Raw genomic sequence first — 22,740 nt, forward strand, 5'->3', positions numbered from 1 at the left:
ATGATATGATAACAAAAGAAACAATGATATAACTCAATACTGGAAAATTTCTACACCCCTGTCTCACAGCCCTAGTGGAGCTTCTTCCTACAATGTGTTGAAAATTTCTATCGAAATCAAAGAGACTAGGTTTTAAAAATTAAATTTTAATGTTCTCAGGTCAAAAAATCAAGGGGAGATAGCTTTGGAGTGCTGTTTTCATCGAATCTTTGTCTATTTTCTAGTGGGGCGGTGGTCCCAACAGGTCTGTGACACAGGGGTGTATTTCAGTCTATGTATGAGTCTATATGTATGGTGATGTGTGTTTTAAAGTAAAGTAGAAGGGACATGGCACAGATATTCCACAGTATAGCACTCCCGACAATCATTTAGCAATTATAAGATACTTAGTAAAAGTAAGGCACTTTTGCTGGAATAAGTCGATAAATATTATCATGATTTTGAAAATCAAAAACAAAATCATAAAATAAAATAAATAGTAACATTTTAAATGTAGAAGCTCAGAAAAAAGATGCCGAACTTTGTTACTTTAGGGTAAAAATATCAGTTTAACAAATTTCAACGATATAAAAATAATCCAATCATATAAAAGGTAAAAAATTAAATGAAAGTAACATTCATTATCCTACCTTGGAAAGAAAATAGTTATCATATGATACCGAGTACAATATAGGATATATTCCCCAGGGGGGACTAGGGTTAAAAGGGGTAGGGGATGTGTCGCTAGTCAGGGTACCTTTTTTGACCTCCTTGTGTCCGAGGTAGGGTCGCAAAAACACCAAAAATCAGTCTCTTGTAGGGTACTATTTTGGGGGAATCTGGAAAATTTTTAGACAATTTTGGAATTTCAGTTCCATTCAGGGTCACTTTTTTTCCATTTTTCGTGTTTCAGTGACACACCCTCGTCGGTCAGGGCAGTACCCCTTTATGTATATAAAATAATATAAAAAACTCTGAACGAGAAAAATTGGTTATGATTCATTTCAAAGTTAGTCTTTCATTATTTTGCATACTTCCAAGAAAGAGAAATCTGAGACGGAAGAGCTTCTTGATAGCTGCAGGTTGAATCTTGAATAAGAAAATTAAGAATAGTTTTTCAAGTTTGAGATAATACTGGATAATAGGGAAAAAGTTAGAAACTATAAAAATATATTTAAAAAAAACTATGCTTTCCTTCTAGAATAAATATACCTTTAAATAAAAAAATAATTTATATCACAGTAAATAATCGTCAGTTCTCTTCTGCTTGTCTGGCTCGTTCAGCCTTGATCCTTCGCTTCAAAGTCTCTTGCTTTGCTTTTGATTTTGGTAGATTTTCTTTCAGCCTCCTCTTCTTTTTATCTTTTAATGTGAATCGACTTTCGCTTGAGGGAGCTCGAAATTTTGGGTGACCATACAATGTAACAAAGTAATGATATCTTTCAAAAAATACTAATTTAGCAAACTTGTAAAGTTCCGCATCCAAGGAGTTTTTCTTTTTCACTTTTTCTATCAATTCTTTGTTTACACCGTCTATGTATACTTTAGCAAAACCTGTATCCCATAATTGAAAAGGTTCATCAAATTCTAAACCAAAAGTTTTTTCAAAAACAAATTGAGATTCTCTTGGGTACTCGAGTAAACCAAAGAATGCAATTTCACTGATTGTTTGTTTTGCTCTCGACAGTAACCTCTGCTGATAATTTACTTTTGTCATTAAAGATTTCACACTACAAGATATATCCGAAACATTTGACAACATCCAGGTTTGCCTGTTAGCAGCAAGGTTATGAGGGCAGGCTAAGAACTTTTCTAATGTCAAATCAAGCCAAATCTCGCCATCATAACATCTGGGATTTTGACCCTCAAAACTTTTGCCTTTACAATTGATAGCTGAACCTTCCCAGCTTGCCCCACGTTGTCGATGTCTGAACTCACTCAAATATCTATCCACAGGTTCTCTAAGTAAAGTTCCATAGAGAAACCTATAATTCTTTTGACCATGTTTCTTCCTTATGAAATCTGGAGTACAAGTAGCCAAAGATGCGTAGTCTGGATGCAAGCCACATGGCCATTTCGGTTGAATATACCGACAGACAAGCCATATTTCCTTACTTTCAACACTACGGTAACACATACAAGACGGTTTTTTAGATTGCTCACACTTACAATTACCATTTTTCAGATTTATAACAAGATGTTTCTCCATGGTTGTGCCACCAGTTTTTTGAATATGAACAAAGGAAAAAACATCGTTTTTACTAATATCAAAGTTCAATTTTTGATAGATTTTACTTGAGTAAGTGTTTGAAGACGAAGTGCTGGATACCAAATAACCAAATTTCTCATTTGAATAAATATAAACATATCCTAACCAAATTATCACCAGAAAAGATAGAAATATGACGATGACTTTAAAACGAGCCATTGATCAGGTCAGTCAGGAGATTGTTGGTCTACATTTTAGCTTCTCACTTGTTATATTCTATCCATTGGACCTGAATAAAAGGACAAATGAATAGTTTAGTTTAAATGTCAGCTCAACACAACTAACTCAGGATGAAATGGCTTGAAATTTCAGATTTTAGGAAATTGATAGTAAAAGAATCTTTAACTCCAAACTTAAAATGTTACAAAAAATGACTTTTCATGGCAAATAAACATGTTAATGATAATATCGGCCAAAGTGGACCTATCTTAGAACATTTTTCATTGTATACATGAAAGGTTGCAACATTTCCCTTTTGTCAAAATTTAGTGAAAAAAATTGTGAATTCTTGAATTTATAAAAAAAAACAAAGATTTTTCACAAAGCACTTCTTCCAGTTTCCTTCTGAACCTTTGAAAATATATATCTGAAAGCAATTATGGGTTAAGAAAGCCCCTCCATACTAAACTTTTCATCAACTATAATGTCCGTCAGTCCATCATCAAAAAAACTTAAATATTTTTGGTCATTCTGGTCAAAGATATTCTGAAGTAAAGGATTTAGACTTAGAGGCTTAAGAGGGTTTGAACTAAAAATTTTCAAATGTGGAGTCAAATGACAAAAAATATTTAAGTTCTTTGGCCTTTAAATATGAAGCTAAGGGCTTCAAAATAGAAAAGTGCTTATCATTAAAGTACTTTTCTTTTTTTGTTCAATCTAGCTGATTGAAAGGATTTAGATGGTTCTAATATCAATATTAGTATTGGTCAAATTAGTTTTAGCTTACCTTTGCCCGAAAATGAACTTCAGAGTTAGTTTTGACAAATTTAGATTTAAAATAAGTGCCAGATTTTGAAAAGTACTGTACTTTAATAAAAGTATTCCAGGTTGATTTCAATTTAAAAATGGAGAAAACAGTTGAAAATTGAGATTTTCCATTATGGTTTTAAGACCAGTTGATGGTGAAGAAATCCTCATAATAAGTCAAATTTTTTTAAGTACATCTAACTTTATTAGTGACTGCAGCTTTGATTGACCGGGCTGAAAAACAAGGTTACAAGATTTCCAGATTAGGAAGAGTTTTGAAAAGAATTAACCATTGTAACCATTATCAAGAATCAAGAGCTTTTCAAACAAATACAAAGAAATACGTAATAGTTATTGGACAGTTGCGAGTACATACAATATGAGAAATATTTTACGAGTTCCGAGATTTTTCCGTATATACAGGGGGGGTTCATGCAGTTATTATATAAACACTATGACAATTACTACCGTGGTGGTATATAAACCAAAATTTGGGAAAACAGTTACTCCACCAGTGGACTAACTGCAACATTGATGGTGCCTAAGCCCAAAATTGTCGATTTTGGTAGGATATGGTGTACTAAGTGAGTACATTTTTAAATTTTTCACTTAAAATTTTAGGTTTTTAAAAATTCCGGAAGCAAAAAAATTCAAAACATTTTTTTCAAAAGTCAAAAAAAAATCACAAAATTTTTTCTTCAATCAAGGCATGAAAGATATTTTAACAAACTTGGAAAATGATTGAGATATTTAACTCTTGAACGGTCGTTAATAAGACGTACCCAGTAAAATGGTATCAAAAATGAGGAATTCAGTGAAAAAATTACCAAATTTGGCATTTTTGGGGGTGGTATACACCAATTTTGAGGGTAAAATCAGTTAGTACACTATGGAATAACTGCAAGGGTGGTGGTGTCTGTAGAAAATGTCCAAAATTGCAGTTACTCCACATAGTGTCAAGGAGTAACTGCAAGACCCCCCCCTGGTATATAAGGAAAATCTGGAACAAGTAAAATATTACCATATTGTACGAGCGAAGATCTGATAACTGGTTTATCGGTGACCCAAAAAATGCACTTTTTGTGTTGGAAAAAAGCACAGGGCAATTTTGTAGCAAAGTGACATTAGATTGCTGCTACCGCTACAATGCAACAACATCTTTTTGTCAATTTATATTTTTACATGTAAAATACAAGATATATTGTACTCTTTTTAACCAATCAGATTGCATTTCTTGTATGTAGGATTGAAGATCCTGAAAATCCAGTTTTTGTTGTTGTAGTAGTTTGTAATTTCAGAAGCGAGGGAGAATGAAAAAATTTCCAGTAGGCTAATAAATGTCCCCAGTGGCTAGCACTTTGGATTTTAGTATCTGCCGCTAAAAATATTTGTTGTGCCGGGAATAAGAAGTTTGAAAAAGTGCACCGTGAGTAATCATTTTCAAGTTCTGTAGGAACAGTACATATAGCTATAGTGATAATCTTTTTTTGCAAAAAAAAGCTGAATGAATTTTATTGAACTTGGAAAAAAACATTTATGCTAAAAAAACGTTTTCTTCCTTGAGACCTGTGAATTTGAAAGGTTTTTTTCAAAATCCTGTTTTTGTTACTGCAGTTGCCGCACCCGGTAGCTTCGACATCCCAACTATTATGCAAACAAAAAAGTTGTTTGGAAGAATGCAATGACCTATTGACTCAGTCAATTTCAAATCCCAAGATTTGCAGTGTTATTGGGTGCTAATTCAGGAGAACTCCTCCACACACAGTCCTCTCTCCCTCTCACTCAGCTGGAGAAAAACTTCTTGAAAAAAAAAGAAATCTTGTCCCTAGGTTTAGCAGCTAGTTTGTAAAAGAAAAATCAATTATTTGAAGTTACATTTAAAAAATTTATGCTGGAGTAGTAACCTGATGTTAGTATGTGTACTTTTAAACTCGGTATGCAGGATTACATAGCATCAGCCCCCTGCTGGTTGGGGAGTTACACCCTAAATTTTTCCCAAAAAAGGAGGGGGCCGTAAGTACATCAACTTTTTTGGGGTACCTATGTACTTCAATTACTCAAATTGAAGCTAATGAATCTGAAAATTTTTCCCCTGCGGCGCAATATTTTTATAGAAAGTGTGCAAAATATTTTATCTTATATTTAGAACTGAACGCAATTTACATTGGAAAAACCTTTTCTACTGGATCAATTTTTTGAAAGGTCCTGGGGGCTAACAAAAAATTCATAAATTTTTGGGGGGACTTAAAACTCAGGGGGGACCTAATTTTTGCCTGGAATCTAAACCCAGGCTGACGCTATGGATTAACACAAGGTCAGTTAGGGAAGCCATCCAGGATCCTACCATTCTATCAGCCAGCAAAAACTAAATGACACTTGTAAATTTAAGTTTCTTACAATCTTCCATCAAAAACATTAAAAAACATTAAAAAACATTTAAAACGCCAAAACGCCAAAAAGCCAAAACGGCCAATATGATCAGCCAACAGACGGCCAATATGATCAGCCAACAGAAGGCGTGTTTGTTGCCGCGCGAGTTATGTCATGCACTCCACCGTAGCGAAATCGCAATTATAAGAATATCTTAATTCTATTTGACTTTGAGAGCTTCATTGAAGATGAAGAAGTAGAAAGATAAAAAATGCGCTGGTTAATTTTGTTTGTGTTCTATCATTGTTAAAAGTTGGAGAAATTTCTACTGATGCAGAAATTCTTTACAGCCAATTAAAGGCACAGTCTGCTTATACTTGCTATGTTTGTTATATCGTCTAGGCAAAAAATGGTAAGAGAAGGTACAAGAAACACAGTAAGATAAGAATTAAAGGTGTGGAAATTAATCTTTATCAGGCTATCATGTGAAGTCATTACATGCTTGTGACTCTAATTATAACTAAGGAGATAAAATGGTATAGAAAATAGCAAAAGGTTGCCTTTTATACTGTTTAATAATCCCCCTCATCAGCACATATCAATGAGAGACCTTATTTGAAAAAATAGTATACTGTATACTCTAATAGTCAGTATAGACCTAACTCTTCAAAAATTACGGGAAATGCATATTTGTACCCTATGCTGCACGCAAGCACTTAAGCTAAAGTCCCTCAAAAGCGGGACAAAGATCGGTTTTTTGAAGAAAAAAACGCTATATAGAAGATCTTTCAAATTCAGTATGTGAATAGAGCAGTAAAAAATATATCTTTTCTATTTTTCCTTTTTTTTGCAAAAGTTCTAGGAATGAAAATAAAATTAAGAGATAATGATAATTGAATACTACTGTATCCACTGATGATCCGCGGGACTATCGTAAAGCTAGAAACACTTTGCGTACTCTTCGCTTGAGAAAATGATTGACAGATTAAAGTTTTCACCTGCGCGGGTGCTTGCGGGCATTCTGCAAGCGTTCTCAGCTCACTCGCGCTAAAAATGGTAGACTTTGCCGAGACAGATCATTTTGGAAGTTGTTGGAATGTTTACAAGGCTCTCGACAGAAAATCCTTTGTTCTATTGTCAATGATGACAGTTATTAATTTTGTTAGGCCGACCCTAAAAAACTTTTTGTTTTTCGGTCCACCGGCCGGGTGAAATTTTTTTCGTCGTCACCCGACAGCATTTTTTTTTCAAAAGAACCAAATAGATAACGAGAAGAAACTTTCTTCTTAAAAACCTTTAATCATGACTCATTCAAACTGTTACATCGTTCCTATATAACACTCTTTAAAAAGTTTGTTTATTTAGCATGCTTTCTGGACGTTAAAGATCAAATAGTGTTATGCATATTAAATCAATTTATTAGAATGAAAAGTTAGTTGATTCTTAGAAAAACAAGCGATACTTTTATGGACCTACCTGGTTATCAAACTAATCAGTGAACAATGAAACACATAAGACATAACTGGTCAAAATACAAAAAAATAAAGAAAATGAAAGCATATCTATTGAGAGAAACTATCAACACTATTGAAAAAGATTTTTGAAAAATGAATAAAAAAGCTATTAAGCGCTTTTCTTTATAAAAACCACTATCAGAAAAATGCACAGCTTAATAAATAAGGTTTCCATAAAACTCAAACCGTCGCACTCTACCTTGACATTTTCTTCTGTTAGAAAAAATAATAATAAAAAAACAATTTGGCTAATAACATTGATATATGCTCATAAATAGTGATTCTTGTAGATAAAGATTCGTTTTTCAGCCAAAAAAATAATAAGTGTTTACAGAAAACTCAAATCATTACCCTCCACCATGACATTTTCATCGTAAAAAAACTAATAAAAATAATAATAATAATATGGCTAAGAACATTGATGTATTCTTATTAAAAGTGGTTCTTATAGATAAAAGTGCGATTTTTGAGCCAAAAAAATTTTTTTGCAAAAATCTGCTTGAGCCATCCTTTAACTATGATTGTATCTTACTTTCATGCTAAAAATCAGAAAAAATTAATGATCCAATTTTTCACAAAGTCCAAAGAAACCCGTTTTTTGGCCCAAATTTGCAGGACAAGCTGGAGTTTTTACAAGTTTTTTGATGACTCTGTTGGTCGTTAAATGTTGAGACAAACGATTTTATTACTTTTTCTAAAGAACGCGTCATCCCTATTGTTTAAAAATAACTAATCAGTTAAGCATCTTGTAAAAACTCCAGCTCATCCCAAATTTGCCCATAAAACATTTTTTCGAAAATCGGGCTCCGTCACATTCGAGGGTTTATGGTCATGCACCTTTGTGCCAAAAATCAGAAAAAACTAATGAGCCAATCTCGAGAAAAGCTGGTAACTAACACACTAACTAACTAACGAACGAACATGGGTTAATTTATAGGACCTCCACCCCACCGGGGTAGGTCCAAAAATTAGTACAGCTTTTTGTAATTAATAGTATTTCTTTCAGTGAGAGAGAAAAAAAAGACAGAATGTGGGGCAACACTTACAGCCAGAGAGATGATTTTTTTCTTCCTAATTTTTTTTTAATTAGAAATCATAAAAAATGACCAAAAAAAATTTTTTCCCGGCCGCCGGCATGACTCGTCACCCGGTGGACCGGAAACAAAAAAGTTTTTACGGTCAGCCTTAGATCTGACATATTGATGTTTGTAAGTGTTTGTATAGTTTTGATTGAATAACAAATTACTCATAATGATAGTGAATCCTTTTTATTGGGCGGTACGAAATTGCAACGAAAACGAAGAAGAGCTGACAGAGCGGTTTAACAGCTTGATTGTTCACATTATTGACATAAACGAATTTCCAGGAAACTACTACACAAGTTAACCACCCCATGACAAATCACATCAGTATGATTGGCTAAAGGCAGGATCTAAATCACACGAAGCCTTGACGAAGATTATCTTTAACGCGGAATTCCAAAAAGGTCTTCGCAAGGTCAATTTAAACGTCTATACAACACACTTGGAGGTTCTCCGTGCACTGAAGATAAGGTACCTGCCCAAATCTATCTTTTACGAGCAGGATAAAATGGAATGTGGTATGATGCTTGCTGCCTTAGACCACAACCTTAATATCAATAGGGAAAAGAAGCAAACGCTCAATCAGGGAAAGTTGGTAGGATGATTCAAGATTGCCTATCACAAATTCTCCCAAGGAGAAATCATTTGATTTCCTTCGAGACATTGCTGTTCGATGCTAACACACAGAGTCGAGTCGTAGATGGAAAAAGGAAGTTCCAAAACTATCGAACGCTCTACAAAGTTTTCCAGAATGGCAGTGAAAGATAATCAATAGATTTCATTTTGTTTTTTTCATTTCATGAATATTTGTTTTAAAATTTCATTTATGGCTCTATAAGAGATTTTTGCGAAGCGAATTTATGAGCGAAGCAGTTTTGCTATATTGTGCACGTACCTTTAACTTCTATCCCAAGCGAAAATTTGCTATAAAATTTGCTATATAAATCACATCTTCAAACCGATGATTTTATCAAAATGACCTTGAATGGTTTGGCTTGAAGCCACGAAAATTTTCTCGGTTTGGTAGCTAGGACTGCGAAAAATGCCGTTTTAAAATGGTGTACCCTAGCAGTGAACAGCAACAAAATTACCGGAAGCCGAAACACGGACTTAGAATCTGAAGTTGATAAAATTGCCGCGCGGGCGGCACGCATCTAAGCAATCTAAGCAGTGGTTCTTCGGTTTTTAATGTTTATTTTGCTGTTAAATGGAGAAAAAAATAGTTTGAACGGTGACATAAAGGATCTTCATCATCCCTTGACTTTTAACAGCAAGTATCAAGTATCAAATAAGGTCAATCAATCATTGACTTGCAAAAACCTCTCATTGATTTTCAATGAGAGGTTTTTGCAAGTCGCGCGGGCGGGAGGAGTGCTCTTTTAGTGAACGAAACTTACCTTGCAAAACCAAGTGGATATTCTATGATAAAGGGGGCCCCCCCAGCGGTTTGCGTGAATGCGTGAATGGGCTTTTTTGGTTGCGTGAATGCGTGAAAATCGAGAAAAAATTGCGTGAATGCGTGAATTGAAAAAACTTGCGTGAACGTGAAAATCCATACTTCTATTGCGTGAATGCGTGAATCTGCCCTGTTTTTTGCGTGAACACGTAAATTTTTCCTTTTCACAGTTTGTAGAAAACCCCAAGGTGCGCACCTATTCTAAATTCAAGGGATGCCAGGTGAAGGTGTACAAAAAAATCAGCAACTTTCAAATTCTCTATTTTATAAAACGAATCATGATTTAGATGCGCTTTCTAGCAATCTAGACACCATAAATTTCCAGATTTTTTCGGTCGGGCCAAACATGTATTGGCCCTCGAATCTTAAATAACTCTAATTTGCCCCCTTGAAAGTGTTTGTTTAAGATAAAACCATGGTTATGCATGATGATCCAGGACCAGGGCCAGGGCCAGCCAGGGCCAGAGTCACTGGGGGCAGGAGGCGGCCATGACTTCACCACGTTTTTGGTTTGCAAATAAAAAGAAACTTGTTTCAAAGAAATTTTTACCCATGATGTAGACTTTTAATAACCTGATTTCTTGGCAAAATTAGTCTGAAATGGAGTCGTATTTAAGCACATCAGAGGGTTAAAATAGAAATTTTCTCCTGTCGGCGCAAAGCATGGTTGCGCCTCCCTAGTCACTATGTTTTCGGCCCCTCCGGCCTCCCTCCTCCAATTAATTCGCGAGCCCTGATTAAAAGCTTTCTTTTTACTTCTTTTTGATAGCTTCGCTCGCAACAAATGTTCATTCTTTTACCTCATTTTACAAGCTATCAAGCGATCGTACCTTTCCTCTAACAAATTTAGACTACATTCTTTTTCAATGGCGTTAAAGAGAGCATTTTTAGCCAAACGCGAGTGACAGAAATGCAAAAATTTTCTCTCTGCGTAAACCATGGTTGCGCCTCCCTACCCCTGAGCTAAGCATCATGGTGTCATACTCGAGTTTGTTTGACCTATTTTTGATAATGTTTAAGCTATTTTTTGTACAAAAATTCCCCTGCGGCGCATATCTTTTCACTTACTATCGCAATACATTAACTGCAGAAGCTTCACCTTTTCCAAACGATCGTGACAAGTTAGAAGAATCAAATATTTTGCGTGATGGCAAGTGATTAAAGTTGAAAAATTACGTAACGCTTTCTATTTGGGGGCTTCTTATGACGCAACCAAACACGGTGTTTTATAGTCAGGTCTACAGGAAAAATCACTACTGAGTTAAGTTTTTCTCAATGGCATGACCAGATCCGGTCGAATAATATCTCGAGTACAGCCTTGTCATACTTTTTTATGCAAATCGAACGTTTTACTCCATAATGGCGGAAGTTACGTAAATTACGTAACCTAGCGAAATGTGCAAGACCTCTATTTTTGACATTTTCCCCGGTTTTTTTCCGAAAATTTTCCCAATTTCCCAAAAAATTGGGTTTTGCGTGAATTTCGAGAAAAACTTGCGTGAATGCGTGAATTGCGAAAAAATTTTGCGTGAATGCGTGAAATTTGGGTCCGCTGGGGGGGCCTCATAAAGAAGTACGAAGGTAATCAAATTTGTCGAATTTGTCAAGAAATAAATCAAAACTGCCGAAGAACCAACAAGCCATCTTTGTACATTTTTGTTTTTGTTTTATTTTTATGTTTTGTGATGATTTCGACAGACGATTCGTGATTCGAATAAAAATGTTCGATCGTTCGACGAATATCGTTCGATTTTATTAAGGCACCATTTACACTAGAATAACTAGAAGGAAAACAAAAGAGCGATGCGCGGGCAGCGGCGGGTGTTGTGCCGCCGTGGATTATGTGGTGTGTTTGGGGCATTAAGGATCTTACGACCCTGTCTCTATGGCGGCTTTATTAGAAGAGGGATTTTTAGAGTCTCTTATTTTGCTAGCAACTTGCAAATTGAGGTGGAGTCTGGATCGCTTCGCAACCCTTATACAATACGGCTAGTTACGTTTTATGAAATAAAACGAAAATTTAAAGCCAAACTTGAAAAATGACCGGAGTGCGGAGGAGGATCCCTTTAAAAAAAATTCTGCTGGCACAATTTTAGTAATTCAAACAGGGAGATGGAGTACAGCATAACCTATATTTCCATGCGTCATAAGACTGCATAAGAGTGGATATGACAAAAAAATTTAAAGTTACCTGCAAGAGAGAAGATTGATTGCTCATCGACCGCGGAGCGGTGTATTCAGAGACGTTTTGTATGGTGAAAAATCTCGCATATTTGCGCGCGGTAATCCGTTCTCTAAAGTCACGGAAAGCTGACGAAATCAACAATCTCGTTTCTCTATCTTTGAAGTCTCTGAATAACACTCGCTCGGAAAAAGTAATTATCTTCCTTAGATTTCTGTATGTGCAAAGTATTACGGAGATAAAACAGTTTTAAAGGAAAAAGTACAATATACTCCATAGTTTTTCGACGCGACTGTTACAACAGCATGAAAACAGTGTCCCCATGTGAATTTGTTCCTTTTCAAAAGAAGATCAAGAATTAAAGACAAGACTAGGGAACCAATTAGCACTTAAAAGTAATTATTTTTTAATTATATTTGTATAACTTTAGAAATACAGCTTAAATTTGGGAATACATGTAGCTTTTCATGTGTTTATTAATTTGGATTGCAGTGAATACAAAATCAAAACTTTAGCTCAAATATTTTGGGTATTCACTAAAGTTAAAGAGTATGGAACACAAAACCTAGCATGAAAGCTGAAAAAGAGTATGAAAACTCAAAACTAGCATGAAAGCTAATATGAAAGCTCGAAAACGTAGCATGAAAGCTAAAGAGACTATGAAAGCTCGAAAACTTAGCATGAAAGCTAAAGAGAGTATGGCCACTCAATCATCTAATGTGAACAGTTCAATTGAAAACCACCTGAAAAAGCAAAGTATTCCCAGATTTACAAATGTTGTAATTCGTGAGTTACATCTTCCTAATTCGGTACGTTCTACCCCAGGGACATACAGTTGTGCGATTGATTCGTTCATTGATCTTTTTTACCATAGTATATTTGGTCTCTTAGACAGAACTTACGTTAACAGTCCACTTTTGATCTCTCTTCTTGATGTGTGTGTGACAAATATACAGAATTAAAAACTCTTCACAAAGATCGCATCTATAAAGAATCAGAACTTAAGTATCTAGTGTCTAATGAAGTTCGCAATCCAATTTGGAGCCACATTATTGATCACTGTCCTAGTTTCAGAGCAAGAGATTGTCATGCCGAGTTTTCACAAATTTTTCAAGAATCTGTCTTTGATTTTAGAAATGACTTAGAGAGGATAATGTTTTGTAGCACTTATAACTTCAATCAAATTTGCATAAATTGTGGCCAACATTGTGTAGACTCGGTCTCAACATTTTTGCAATATTTTTCTTGGAATGAAACTATAAATGATGCAGTGATCAATGAATGGCCAGACTTATTATTTTCATCGAATTTGTTAGTTCAAGAAATTGTGTGTCAAAATTGTCAAACCAAAATACCTGCAAGTAATTTAGACATTGTTCCATCGTCAGTTTTGTTTATTGAGTTTGCTGAAAATCTCATGAACTTGGTGAAAATCCATAGCTCTCTCAAAATCAGAAACATTTCTTATAGTCTCAGGTCTTCAGTTCGTAATCATGGGGCCCACTTTACAATTGCTTCGTTTGATTCGAATAGGAATAAATGGTTTTATATTGATGACCTCTTAGAGAGCATAGAAGTTTATCATTGTTTTGAGGATATTCAGTATCAATACCAGGAAGGATGGTTTTTTTGTTGTTATGTTCAGGAGGATGTAATTAACAGTGTTGATGAAAATATAGATTTGGTAATAGAAAATACAGAAGTGCCTATTGCATATGAATCATCCGTCTCTTTTCAAAATAAGGTACATGATCATGATTATTGTAAAGGGGTCAAGTGTATTTCCTCAGAAGTGGAATTTGATCACAACTATTGTCTCAAAAAAGACACTGAAAAAAAAGTTGAATTTAAGGGTAAGCAAAGACAGCAAACAAACAATAAAAATCAGATTCAAAAAGACTCTGTATCAAATGTTAAACTTCAGGGTTCTCAGACTTGCATAAAACATTCAATTGGAAAAATAAAAGAAAATTTAACAAACAAAAAAATTGAAAGTCAAAAGAAAGTTGAAAAGAAAATATCCATGAAATCGTCAGGTGCTGTAAGCTCTCATCTCGAACAGACAGAACATCTTACTATTCTAGACTTCTACAATGAAATGTATAAAATGCAAATAAAGCAATGCGAAGTTTGTGCAGAGGCTTGGTTTAATGTTTCTAAACAAGAGTGCACTCGATGTAAACGAGATAAACAATGGCCTAAAAAATTCAGTCGTGAGAATAACATGATCCCGTCACCAGTACCTCATGAGCTGAAAGATCTTTCGCAGGTTGAGGAAATGTTGATTGCTAGAGCATTACCTATTATGAATGTTTATTGTAAACCTAGAGGTAGACAGAGAGCATATAAAGGTCATGTTATTACATTTCCTTCAGATGTTCAGACAGTTGCAAATGTTTTGCCAAATTTGCCCTCTGATATACCAATAATTAAGATATCTAAAAAGGGATCTTGTGTTGACTCTAGAGATTTCAAGGTCAGGAAACAAAAAGTTGTAGATGCTCTTGAATGGCTTGTGAAGAATAACCCTGTTTATTCTGATGTTACTATTGATCAAAATCGAATAGAGGATCTCCCTCTAAATGGACAACTTTATTCCTCTATTAGTCAAGAGTCCACTGAGGATAGCTCTTCTGAATCAGAAAGTGAGCATAGTGAAGATGAAATTACAACAGACCTTGGTCCTGAAAATGAAGAAGACATAAGGCCTGATGAAATGAGTTCATTTGTACCTTCTTCTTTGAACACACAAATGCATAAAAACAAAATTTCTCATTTTATCAACAATATCCCTGAACTGGATATTATTGGTATTGAACCAATCAATGAATTCAATACTCCATTTTTAGCTACTATGGCTTTTCCAACTCTATTTCCTGATGGCAAAGGTGATCCAACTAACCTTGCCTTGGAAAGAACTATAGCGTCTAATGAACTTGAAAACTTTTCATTAAAGATTCGTCATTTACTCAAATTCTGTGATGTCAATGATGACAATTACTTCTATCGTTTTGCTGCACATCCTAGATTTGCCTACTGGGCTTTCAACATATTGTATCGTAGAAGAATTTTGAGCAGGGGAAATTTGTACATTAAAAGGAATCCAGGGGAAATGAATTTTACTTTGGATGAATTCAATGAAATGTTAAACTCTAACTGTGCTAATGAATTGATGAAAAAGGTATTTTATTACACCAAAGATGTAAGTGGATCACGTTCTTTTTGGAACAAAGTACGAAACAATCTGACAGCAACAGTTAAACAAGTTGGGGTATTTACAATTTTTTTCACATTTTCTATGGCAGAGTTTCACTGGCCAGATCTTTTGAGTAAATTTAAAGTAGATGTCAATGATGTGAATGGAATAAGAAAATTTATTACAGAGAATCCTCATGTAGTAGACTATTACTTCACTGAGCGTACAAACAAATTTGTCAAGCATTGGCTTTATAATTTGCTAAAAGCTACATGGCACTGGTACAGGTTTGAATATGCTTCTAGAGGTTCCATTCATTGTCATGGTGTTGCTAAACTAGAAGACGATCCAGGTTTGGTTGAATTAACAAATATTGCTCTGAAAGGTTACCTTGCATCGCAAAAATTAAAATCTGAGAATGTTGCTTTTCAGGAAAAAGAGTTGAATGAAATTATTGCTGAAGGTAGCCAGGCTGAGAAACAAGTGTGTGATTATGTTGATAAGCTTCTTTGTACTTGCAATCCTATGGAGGGAGAAAACTGGGTCAAACCCCAGGTACATCCCTGTAAAGTGGATTATAGAAACTTAAATCCAGAGGAAATGAGTACAGATTATGCCAATCTTGTTAACTCTGTCGAAAAACATCTTTGTAGTTCGGCATATTGTCTTCGGCAAAAAAAATGATGACACAACATGTCGATTTCACTTTCCTTTTGAAGTAAACGAGAAAAACACATTTGGAATTTGAAAAGGTGAAATCTAGAGATGGTGTTGAAAGGTTCAGAGCAAAAGTTGTAACTTCAAGAAATGACCCAAGAGTCAACAGGCACCAACGTGTGTTTTATTACAAGGATGGAGAGCCAATGTTGATATCAGTGTGTAGTAGTTGATTACCACTCATGTGTTGAATATTTGACAAAGTATGCTTCTAAGCCAGAGAGAGAAGCTCAGTGATATTACACAGGATGCGTTCACTCATGTGGCTTCAAAAGTAAACTCTGATAATTTTTCCCCAAGCTCTGCAATAAAGAAATTAATGATGAGATCGGTAGGTTTACGTGATATGAGTGTTCAAGAGGTTTGCCATCAAATATTAGGATTGAAGTATTACAGTAGTTCTTATGAAGTTTATTGCATGTCCTTAGATGGTTCTCGACAGGGTTGAATTGGTTGATGGTGAAGTTAGTACAAAAAAAATCTCACTTGGATATTTATGCATTTAGAGAGGACTACTCTTCTGATCCAAGGATTTCTGAGATGAATTTTATCCAATTTCATGCCAATTATGTTTTGGTCAATGAAGAGTTGCATAAAAGGAAAAAAAGAAGTTGTAATCCGAACATTTCCTTCTTACTCATCTTCTCCAAATAGTATTCACTATAGTAAGTACTGCAAGTATAGTTTACTAAAATATAAAGTATGGAGACATACTCCAAATTCAGCTTGGGGTGAAATAGATGCAACTGATGAAGGTTTTATTATGTGTTGGGCTACATTTCTACGATCAGATGCTGCTGTTAGTGTTCCTAATCATTTAAGGGAATTAGAAACAATTGAAAATGCTATGATGAGTAGAGAGAAACAGGTACCGATTCTCAGGACTCTGATTCCGAAGATGATTCTGAAGTAATCAATGATGAGATAAGCAACTACAGAGAGGAATGGATGTTTCTAGCAGATCATTTCTCAAATCCCCAACAAGAAGATAATTCGAGTGGTAGTGAAAATAGAACATATTGGCTGGATCAGTGTTCCCAGTATAATTCAATATCTAGATTAGAAATGCCTGCTTGGATAAATAGCAAAAAAGCTACCTTAAGAATAGAAGGTCAACTGAATGACGAGGACACTGAATTACAGAATGTCTTAAAACTAAATGATCAACAGCGTAAAGCATTTGAGATGGTAAGGTGTCACATTAATAGTAACTCACAACTGTTGATGATAATTTTTGGAAAGGCAGGTTGTGGAAAAAGTTTTTTGATTCACAGACTTAGACATTTATTAGGAGATGCACTCATCATTTCATCATTATTTGGACTTGCAGCTTATAGTGTAGGAGGTAAAACTTTACATCACTTGTTGAGATTGCCTATCAAAGGCAAGTTTAACTCCGAACTTGAGGGCTCGTCATTGATACAACTTCAAGAAAGGCTAAAAGGTATTAGGTACATTATAATTGATGAATATTCTGTAATTAATCGAACAGACTTAGCTTGGGTGAATCGGAGATGCAAACAAGCCACTGGAAAGTTTGATGTGCCATTTGGAGGTATAAATATGATCTTGTCTGGAGACTTGGGACAACTTCCTCCTGTGAAAGGACATCCTATTTATTACAACAATCCTAGAAATGAACTTGAAGCTGAGGGATTTTTCGTTTATCAATTATTCAATACAGTTATTGAGCTTACTGTGAATCAGCGCTCAGATGGAAGCAGTTCTCTTCAAAAAAGATTTCGCAGCCTCTTGAGTAATGTTCGTGATGGTAATGTGAGCATAGATGATTGGAAATTGTTACTGACACGTTCTGGACCTAGTATTAAAACTAACTTTTCAAATGCCTTGAAGTTGTCCTATGGAAATAAAGATGTTGCAGAAAACAATTTCAAGGCCCTTGAAAAACTGAACCAACCGATAGCTAGAATTTCTGCTTTACACAATGACAAAAAAGCTGCAAAATGCTCTTTAGATGATATGGGTGGCTTGGCACCTACTCTCCTTTTATCAGTTGGAGCTAGAGTAATGTTAATGAGAAATTTGTGGACTGAATCTGGTCTCTGTAATGGAGCCATGGGTACTGTTTGCAGCATTGTTTTTAAGGATAATGAAACTCCACCATCTTTTCCAATAGCAGTGATTGTACAATTTGACCAATATTCAGGTCCAAGTTTTTCAGAATTACAACAGAATTTGGTACCCATACCACCTATTGCAAATACATCTGACAGCCTAGGTAGTAATTATGAAAGAATTCAGTTTCCCTTGCGATTGGCATGGTCAATAACTATACACAAGTCGCAAGGCCTTACTCTAGAACAAATGTCAATTGATCTTGGAAAATCTGAACGAGCATCTGGACAATCTTATGTTGCTCTCTCAAGAGCAAAGACTTTAGATAGTATTTATATTGAGCCAATGCCATATGAAAGATTGAAATCCTTAGCAAAAAGTAAAAGTTTGAAAAAGCGTTTGGATGAAGAAAGCAGATTACGTCAACTTGGTATGACAAAGTAATCAAATTAAAGTTTTTATTTACCAGCCGTCTCCTCTAAATAGTTTGTATATAGATTTGCAGTTTTTGTGATTCTTTCATTGTTTTTAAAAAAAGTAAAGGGGAAATGTGGATATTTTCCTGAAAATTTGTTTATTTATCATTTTAGTTTCTTTTAATAACAAAAATTATCCTGTATCTTTATTACAGTGGCAAAAGGTGACAGAAAGAGGAAGCAAACTGCTGCTGATGCTAAGATGGATGACTTTGATGCATTAGCTAGCACTCAAAGTAATAACACCACCAAAAGTTCAAGTTCTTCTCCCAACGCCAGTGAAAGTTTGAATAACAATGAGACACCGGTGACTCCTAAAAAGCAGGCTGTTGAAGGGATGGTCAATACACCATCACGTTTGTTTGGGTCTCCATCACTCTTGCCGTCCCCAAGATTTTCACCTTCCATTCCACCCAATGCCAGAGGTAAGAAAAAGTAAAATTCAAGAACATTTTTCTTTAATTTTTTCTCAAACATTTCAGAAATGCATTATTTAATTCTTACCAGCTTTTACTAAAATAGTAAACCCATTAAATACAGTGGGACTGGTTTAAGTAAATGGTTTATGTATAAAGTCATTGCCTGGTCATGAAAAGTTTTGCGTTAATGTTATTTCTTGTGCTTATGTCAAGCCTTCTCTTTCAACACAGGGTATTGCAAATTGATTGTTACTATTCTTCTTTAGACATCCTTGGATTTGTTGGCGTAGTTGCAACGATCAGCCAAAATCAAGCTCGTACCAGAAATTTCTTCACGGTGCATCTCAAAACTGGCAAAACTGATTTTTGCAAAATAATAATCAGCAACCATAAAGACATCAAATCAATAAGGCAAAAATTTCTTGACGCCTTTCATAACAAAACTGCCATCCGTGCCGGCAAATTAGTACCAGGGAAAGAGGTATATTTTTTTAACAGCTACTCTTCAATCTCGGACATTGATGACAATGAACTCAGCTTTGGTTTAAATGATGCTGATGCTGTTCATCTTTCTGATATCGATGAGAATGGAACGGTTCTTTCAGCGGTTGGAAAAATCAAATATTCAGGTCCCACTGAGATGAAAGAATATGATAAGTTCGGCAAAACCAAAACAAGTCTTATGCGCCCTTGCCTTTTCTCTGATGGCGTGAAAACTGTCAGTTTGTCCCTGTGGGGAGACTTTGTTCATCTGGTTAGAGAAAACACACTCATTCAATTGACTTCACTTTCCTCAAAAGTGATTAACGAGGAGATTTGTCTTGGTACCACTTACTCATCTTCAATTTGTTACCTGACAGCAGATTTGGACGTTGAATTCCCAGAACAGGTTCTCAGCGAAGTTGACTTGTCTACCAAGCTAATAACAACGCCTGTTATAGCTAGCGTTAAAGTGGACAACTATTGGTCATGTAAATCATGCCAAAAAAGGTTAGCACCATCCACACAAGGTATGACTTCCCGTTCTTCATGCAGTAAGGATTTCAAGATTAGTTACCTTAAATTGCATCGAAATCTATTTAAAGTTGTCGTATTCGTTGAATTTGATGCTCCGGAAATGACAGTGAAATTATCAAACAACATCCTTATCGATATGTTCGGTTCAGAAACTCTGAATAATATCGACACAGAAGATGGTATGAACGACCTCAAGCTCAAGTTGCTTAATTCTGATTTCAGTTATGAAGTTGATGTTAAAAAGAAAATAGTTATGGAAATTGTGAAAGCTGAAGAAAGTTAAGACTTCTTTTTTTCGCACAAACTTTTGAGAGGTTAAATCTCTTAAAAGAATCCTTAGACCATGATTTTATTATGCTTCTATTAAAAAACGTAGTAAAGACATATTTTCATCATTAAAGATTTATCAATGTACATTTTATCTTATAGTGTAGGTGGGTTGTCAGATTTCAATCTTCGTTTGAGTATAATGGGTAGAGCTAAGTTTTCATTGACATTGATTCTATGGGACCTATGACTCTTTGAGCCTCAAACTGTTCTTATTTGGTTCTTATTCTTTGGGGTATTTTGGGTCCTTTTTGCCTTATTTTTATTTTTTACCTCATCTTACCTCGTTTGGACCCTTATTTGATAAAAAATTAGACATCCCAGCCTTCAACTTGTTCTTATTTTTTGGGCATTTTAAGCCTCATTGTTTTTATAAAAAAGAGTATTAGCTTTTTTATTTTCCCATTTTGTTAATAATAAAAGAGGCGTAGAAAACAGATTTTTACCAAAAAAGATTTTTTTGTTAAGATTATTTAAAAAAGAGACGTAGAAACAGATTTTTATGAAAAAAGATTTATCATTTTTCCCATTTTGTTAAGATTATTTAAAAAAGAGACGTAGAAACAGATTTTTATCAAAAAAAGGTTTATCATTTTTACCACTTGTTAATAATTTTAGAAAAGGTTTGTAGTTTTTATTTAGTTTAGTTTTTTATAAGCAGGTCATTTATGATATAACATTTGTATCAAAATGATTCCTTTTTTTTACAATAAATGGATTTGCTTTAGCCATTTAGAAGTTTTATTGTTTACGTATTTTAGCAATATTCCATACATGTACACATTTATCACCATTATACCCTTGCAAAGATTTATCAAAAGTTATTTACCTTTTAGTCTATCTTCATCGTTATTCGCAATTTTCCTTAAATTTCTTCCCAAATTCATTTAGTTGCTTGAAACTGCCCTTTTGTATCTCTAAAGTAAGCAACGTCAAACTTTTGTTTTGGTTTTCATATAGACTATAGACAGAACTTAAAACACACATGTCACGGGAAAAATGAAAATTGAAAACTGGTCCAAAAGCCTAAAATTTGTACTAAATTTCCTAATTTCTAGTCTATTTTCGTCCTAATTTGTCCTATTTTACTAACTAAATGGCAAAAAAATTGGCTTGGAGGCCTGAACGGTTTCCCTAGCCTGTAGGCCACTTGGAGCTTTTTGATAGACTGGATGACGCTGGTAGCCAATTTTTTTGTTAATTTTACTTTGCCAGCATAAGTTTTTTGTGCCTACTCAGCTTTTTTAAGATAAATCGATAAACTTTAAGGATTTTTTAAGAATGTTGTTCAGCTTCAAATTTTGTCTGAAATATGGTTCTGTTGAGAAAGTTTCAAATTCTTGTTTTCCATTTTGGTTTTTATGTTTGAAGAAATTTAATCCCTGCAAAACTTAATCTACAAATGGTATTGCAGGAAAAATCTTATTTTTGAAATGAATTTTATGGCAAATTTAGTTAAATTCACTTTTTTTTTTTTTCAAGTCTTAGAAACAAAAGAATTTTTTAGGGCTCAAATTCGTGACATTTTCAGATCGCGAATCACTTCGATTTATATAATTCTTATAAAAAAACTGTACTTTGTATATCATTAAAAATTATATTTTGATTAAAAAAAAACTTGGAAAAACGTCTGGTTTCAAAACTAACTGTAGTCAAACCAAACTTTCTATAAGATTTAAGGATTTTTCTATGTACTGTTCATATTAAACGGTAAATGGTGTACAAATTCATAAATTTCATAAGATTTGACCGCGGTCGCCTCAGTGTGTTACACTGTGACCTAGTAAAAGATCTACCTCAAATCTCAAAATTTTGACTCTGCGTAACTTTGGCTACCATCTTTGCCTTTAAATATTTGATACTATGGAGGTATAAAAGTAAGCGAATTTGATCGAATTAAAAGTCGTTTTTATCTCTGTAGTGTTATATTTCTCATATACAAATCGTTAGCTTTGAACATGTAAACAAACAAGATGGCAGATTTTTTTCGTGGACTCGAACTTCAGTCGAACTTCATTCAGAGGTAAATTCTTTTGGATAATATATATAGTTAACAGATGGATTTTTTTTTATAGTTTTAATTATTCTACCGAGTTTCTTTTTTTCAATCTGTGCTGTCGGTTTCTAAAGCCCACCCACCAGCTGACTGATCTTTATTCTCTGCATGATTCCATTCTACACCAGACGTCCGCGCTCGATAGGATCGATCATTGGGACGGCTCGATGACGGATCGATATGTGATCGATGAATTACTTAACGATCCGGATGGGCGATCGATGGAAGATTCTGCCATTAAAAAGTCTTGAGTATCGATCCTTCGTTGATCCATATTAATCGAGCTAGTTTTTCAATCGAGTATATCGATTCGTCATCGATCGTTAATCGATTCGTCATCGATCGTTAATCGATTTGTTATCGATCGTAAATCGAGTATGAGTCAATAAGATCAATAAAAGATCGATGATAGATCGATAAATAATCGATAAACTAATCCACAAGTGTTACGCATAAGCCAAATCGCGTATTACGAACAACCTCTATAAAATTGCCGAGTACAGGAGAAAAACAATCGAAATTCAAAATGGCGACCAAGCCCACGCTGATAAATATCAAAAATCTTCGTTTTTCAATCAGCTATTGTAGCTCCATAAATCACGACCCTCGACATGGCTCGAGAATTCTCGGGCCAAAAC

General features: G+C 34.7%; 2 protein-coding genes across 2 annotated transcripts; one reads left to right on the forward strand and one right to left on the reverse strand.

Moving 5' to 3' along the window:
* Positions 1 to 926: 926 nt before the first annotated feature.
* Positions 927 to 11,842, reverse strand: LOC136814873 (heparan-sulfate 6-O-sulfotransferase 1-B-like). Its single transcript, XM_067071298.1, has 2 exons — positions 11,828 to 11,842; positions 927 to 2,477 (listed from the first exon to the last, which is right to left on the reverse strand). Exon 2 carries the CDS (start codon positions 2,405 to 2,407, stop codon positions 1,232 to 1,234), a length of 1,176 nt encoding a protein of 391 aa, XP_066927399.1. The 5' UTR covers positions 2,408 to 2,477; positions 11,828 to 11,842; the 3' UTR covers positions 927 to 1,231.
* A 10-nt stretch (positions 11,843 to 11,852) lies between these two features.
* Positions 11,853 to 20,882, forward strand: LOC136814872 (uncharacterized). The gene is made up of 3 exons (XM_067071297.1): positions 11,853 to 12,213; positions 18,439 to 18,708; positions 18,969 to 20,882. Coding segments are annotated over exons 1-3 (1,305 nt in total). The 5' UTR covers positions 11,853 to 12,212; the 3' UTR covers positions 20,003 to 20,882.
* Positions 20,883 to 22,740: the final 1,858 nt, after the last annotated feature.

This window comes from Clytia hemisphaerica, unplaced genomic scaffold (assembly GCF_902728285.1).
Source record: "Clytia hemisphaerica strain Z4C2 unplaced genomic scaffold, Clytia hemisphaerica genome assembly, whole genome shotgun sequence".
NCBI lineage: Eukaryota > Metazoa > Cnidaria > Hydrozoa > Leptothecata > Clytiidae > Clytia > Clytia hemisphaerica.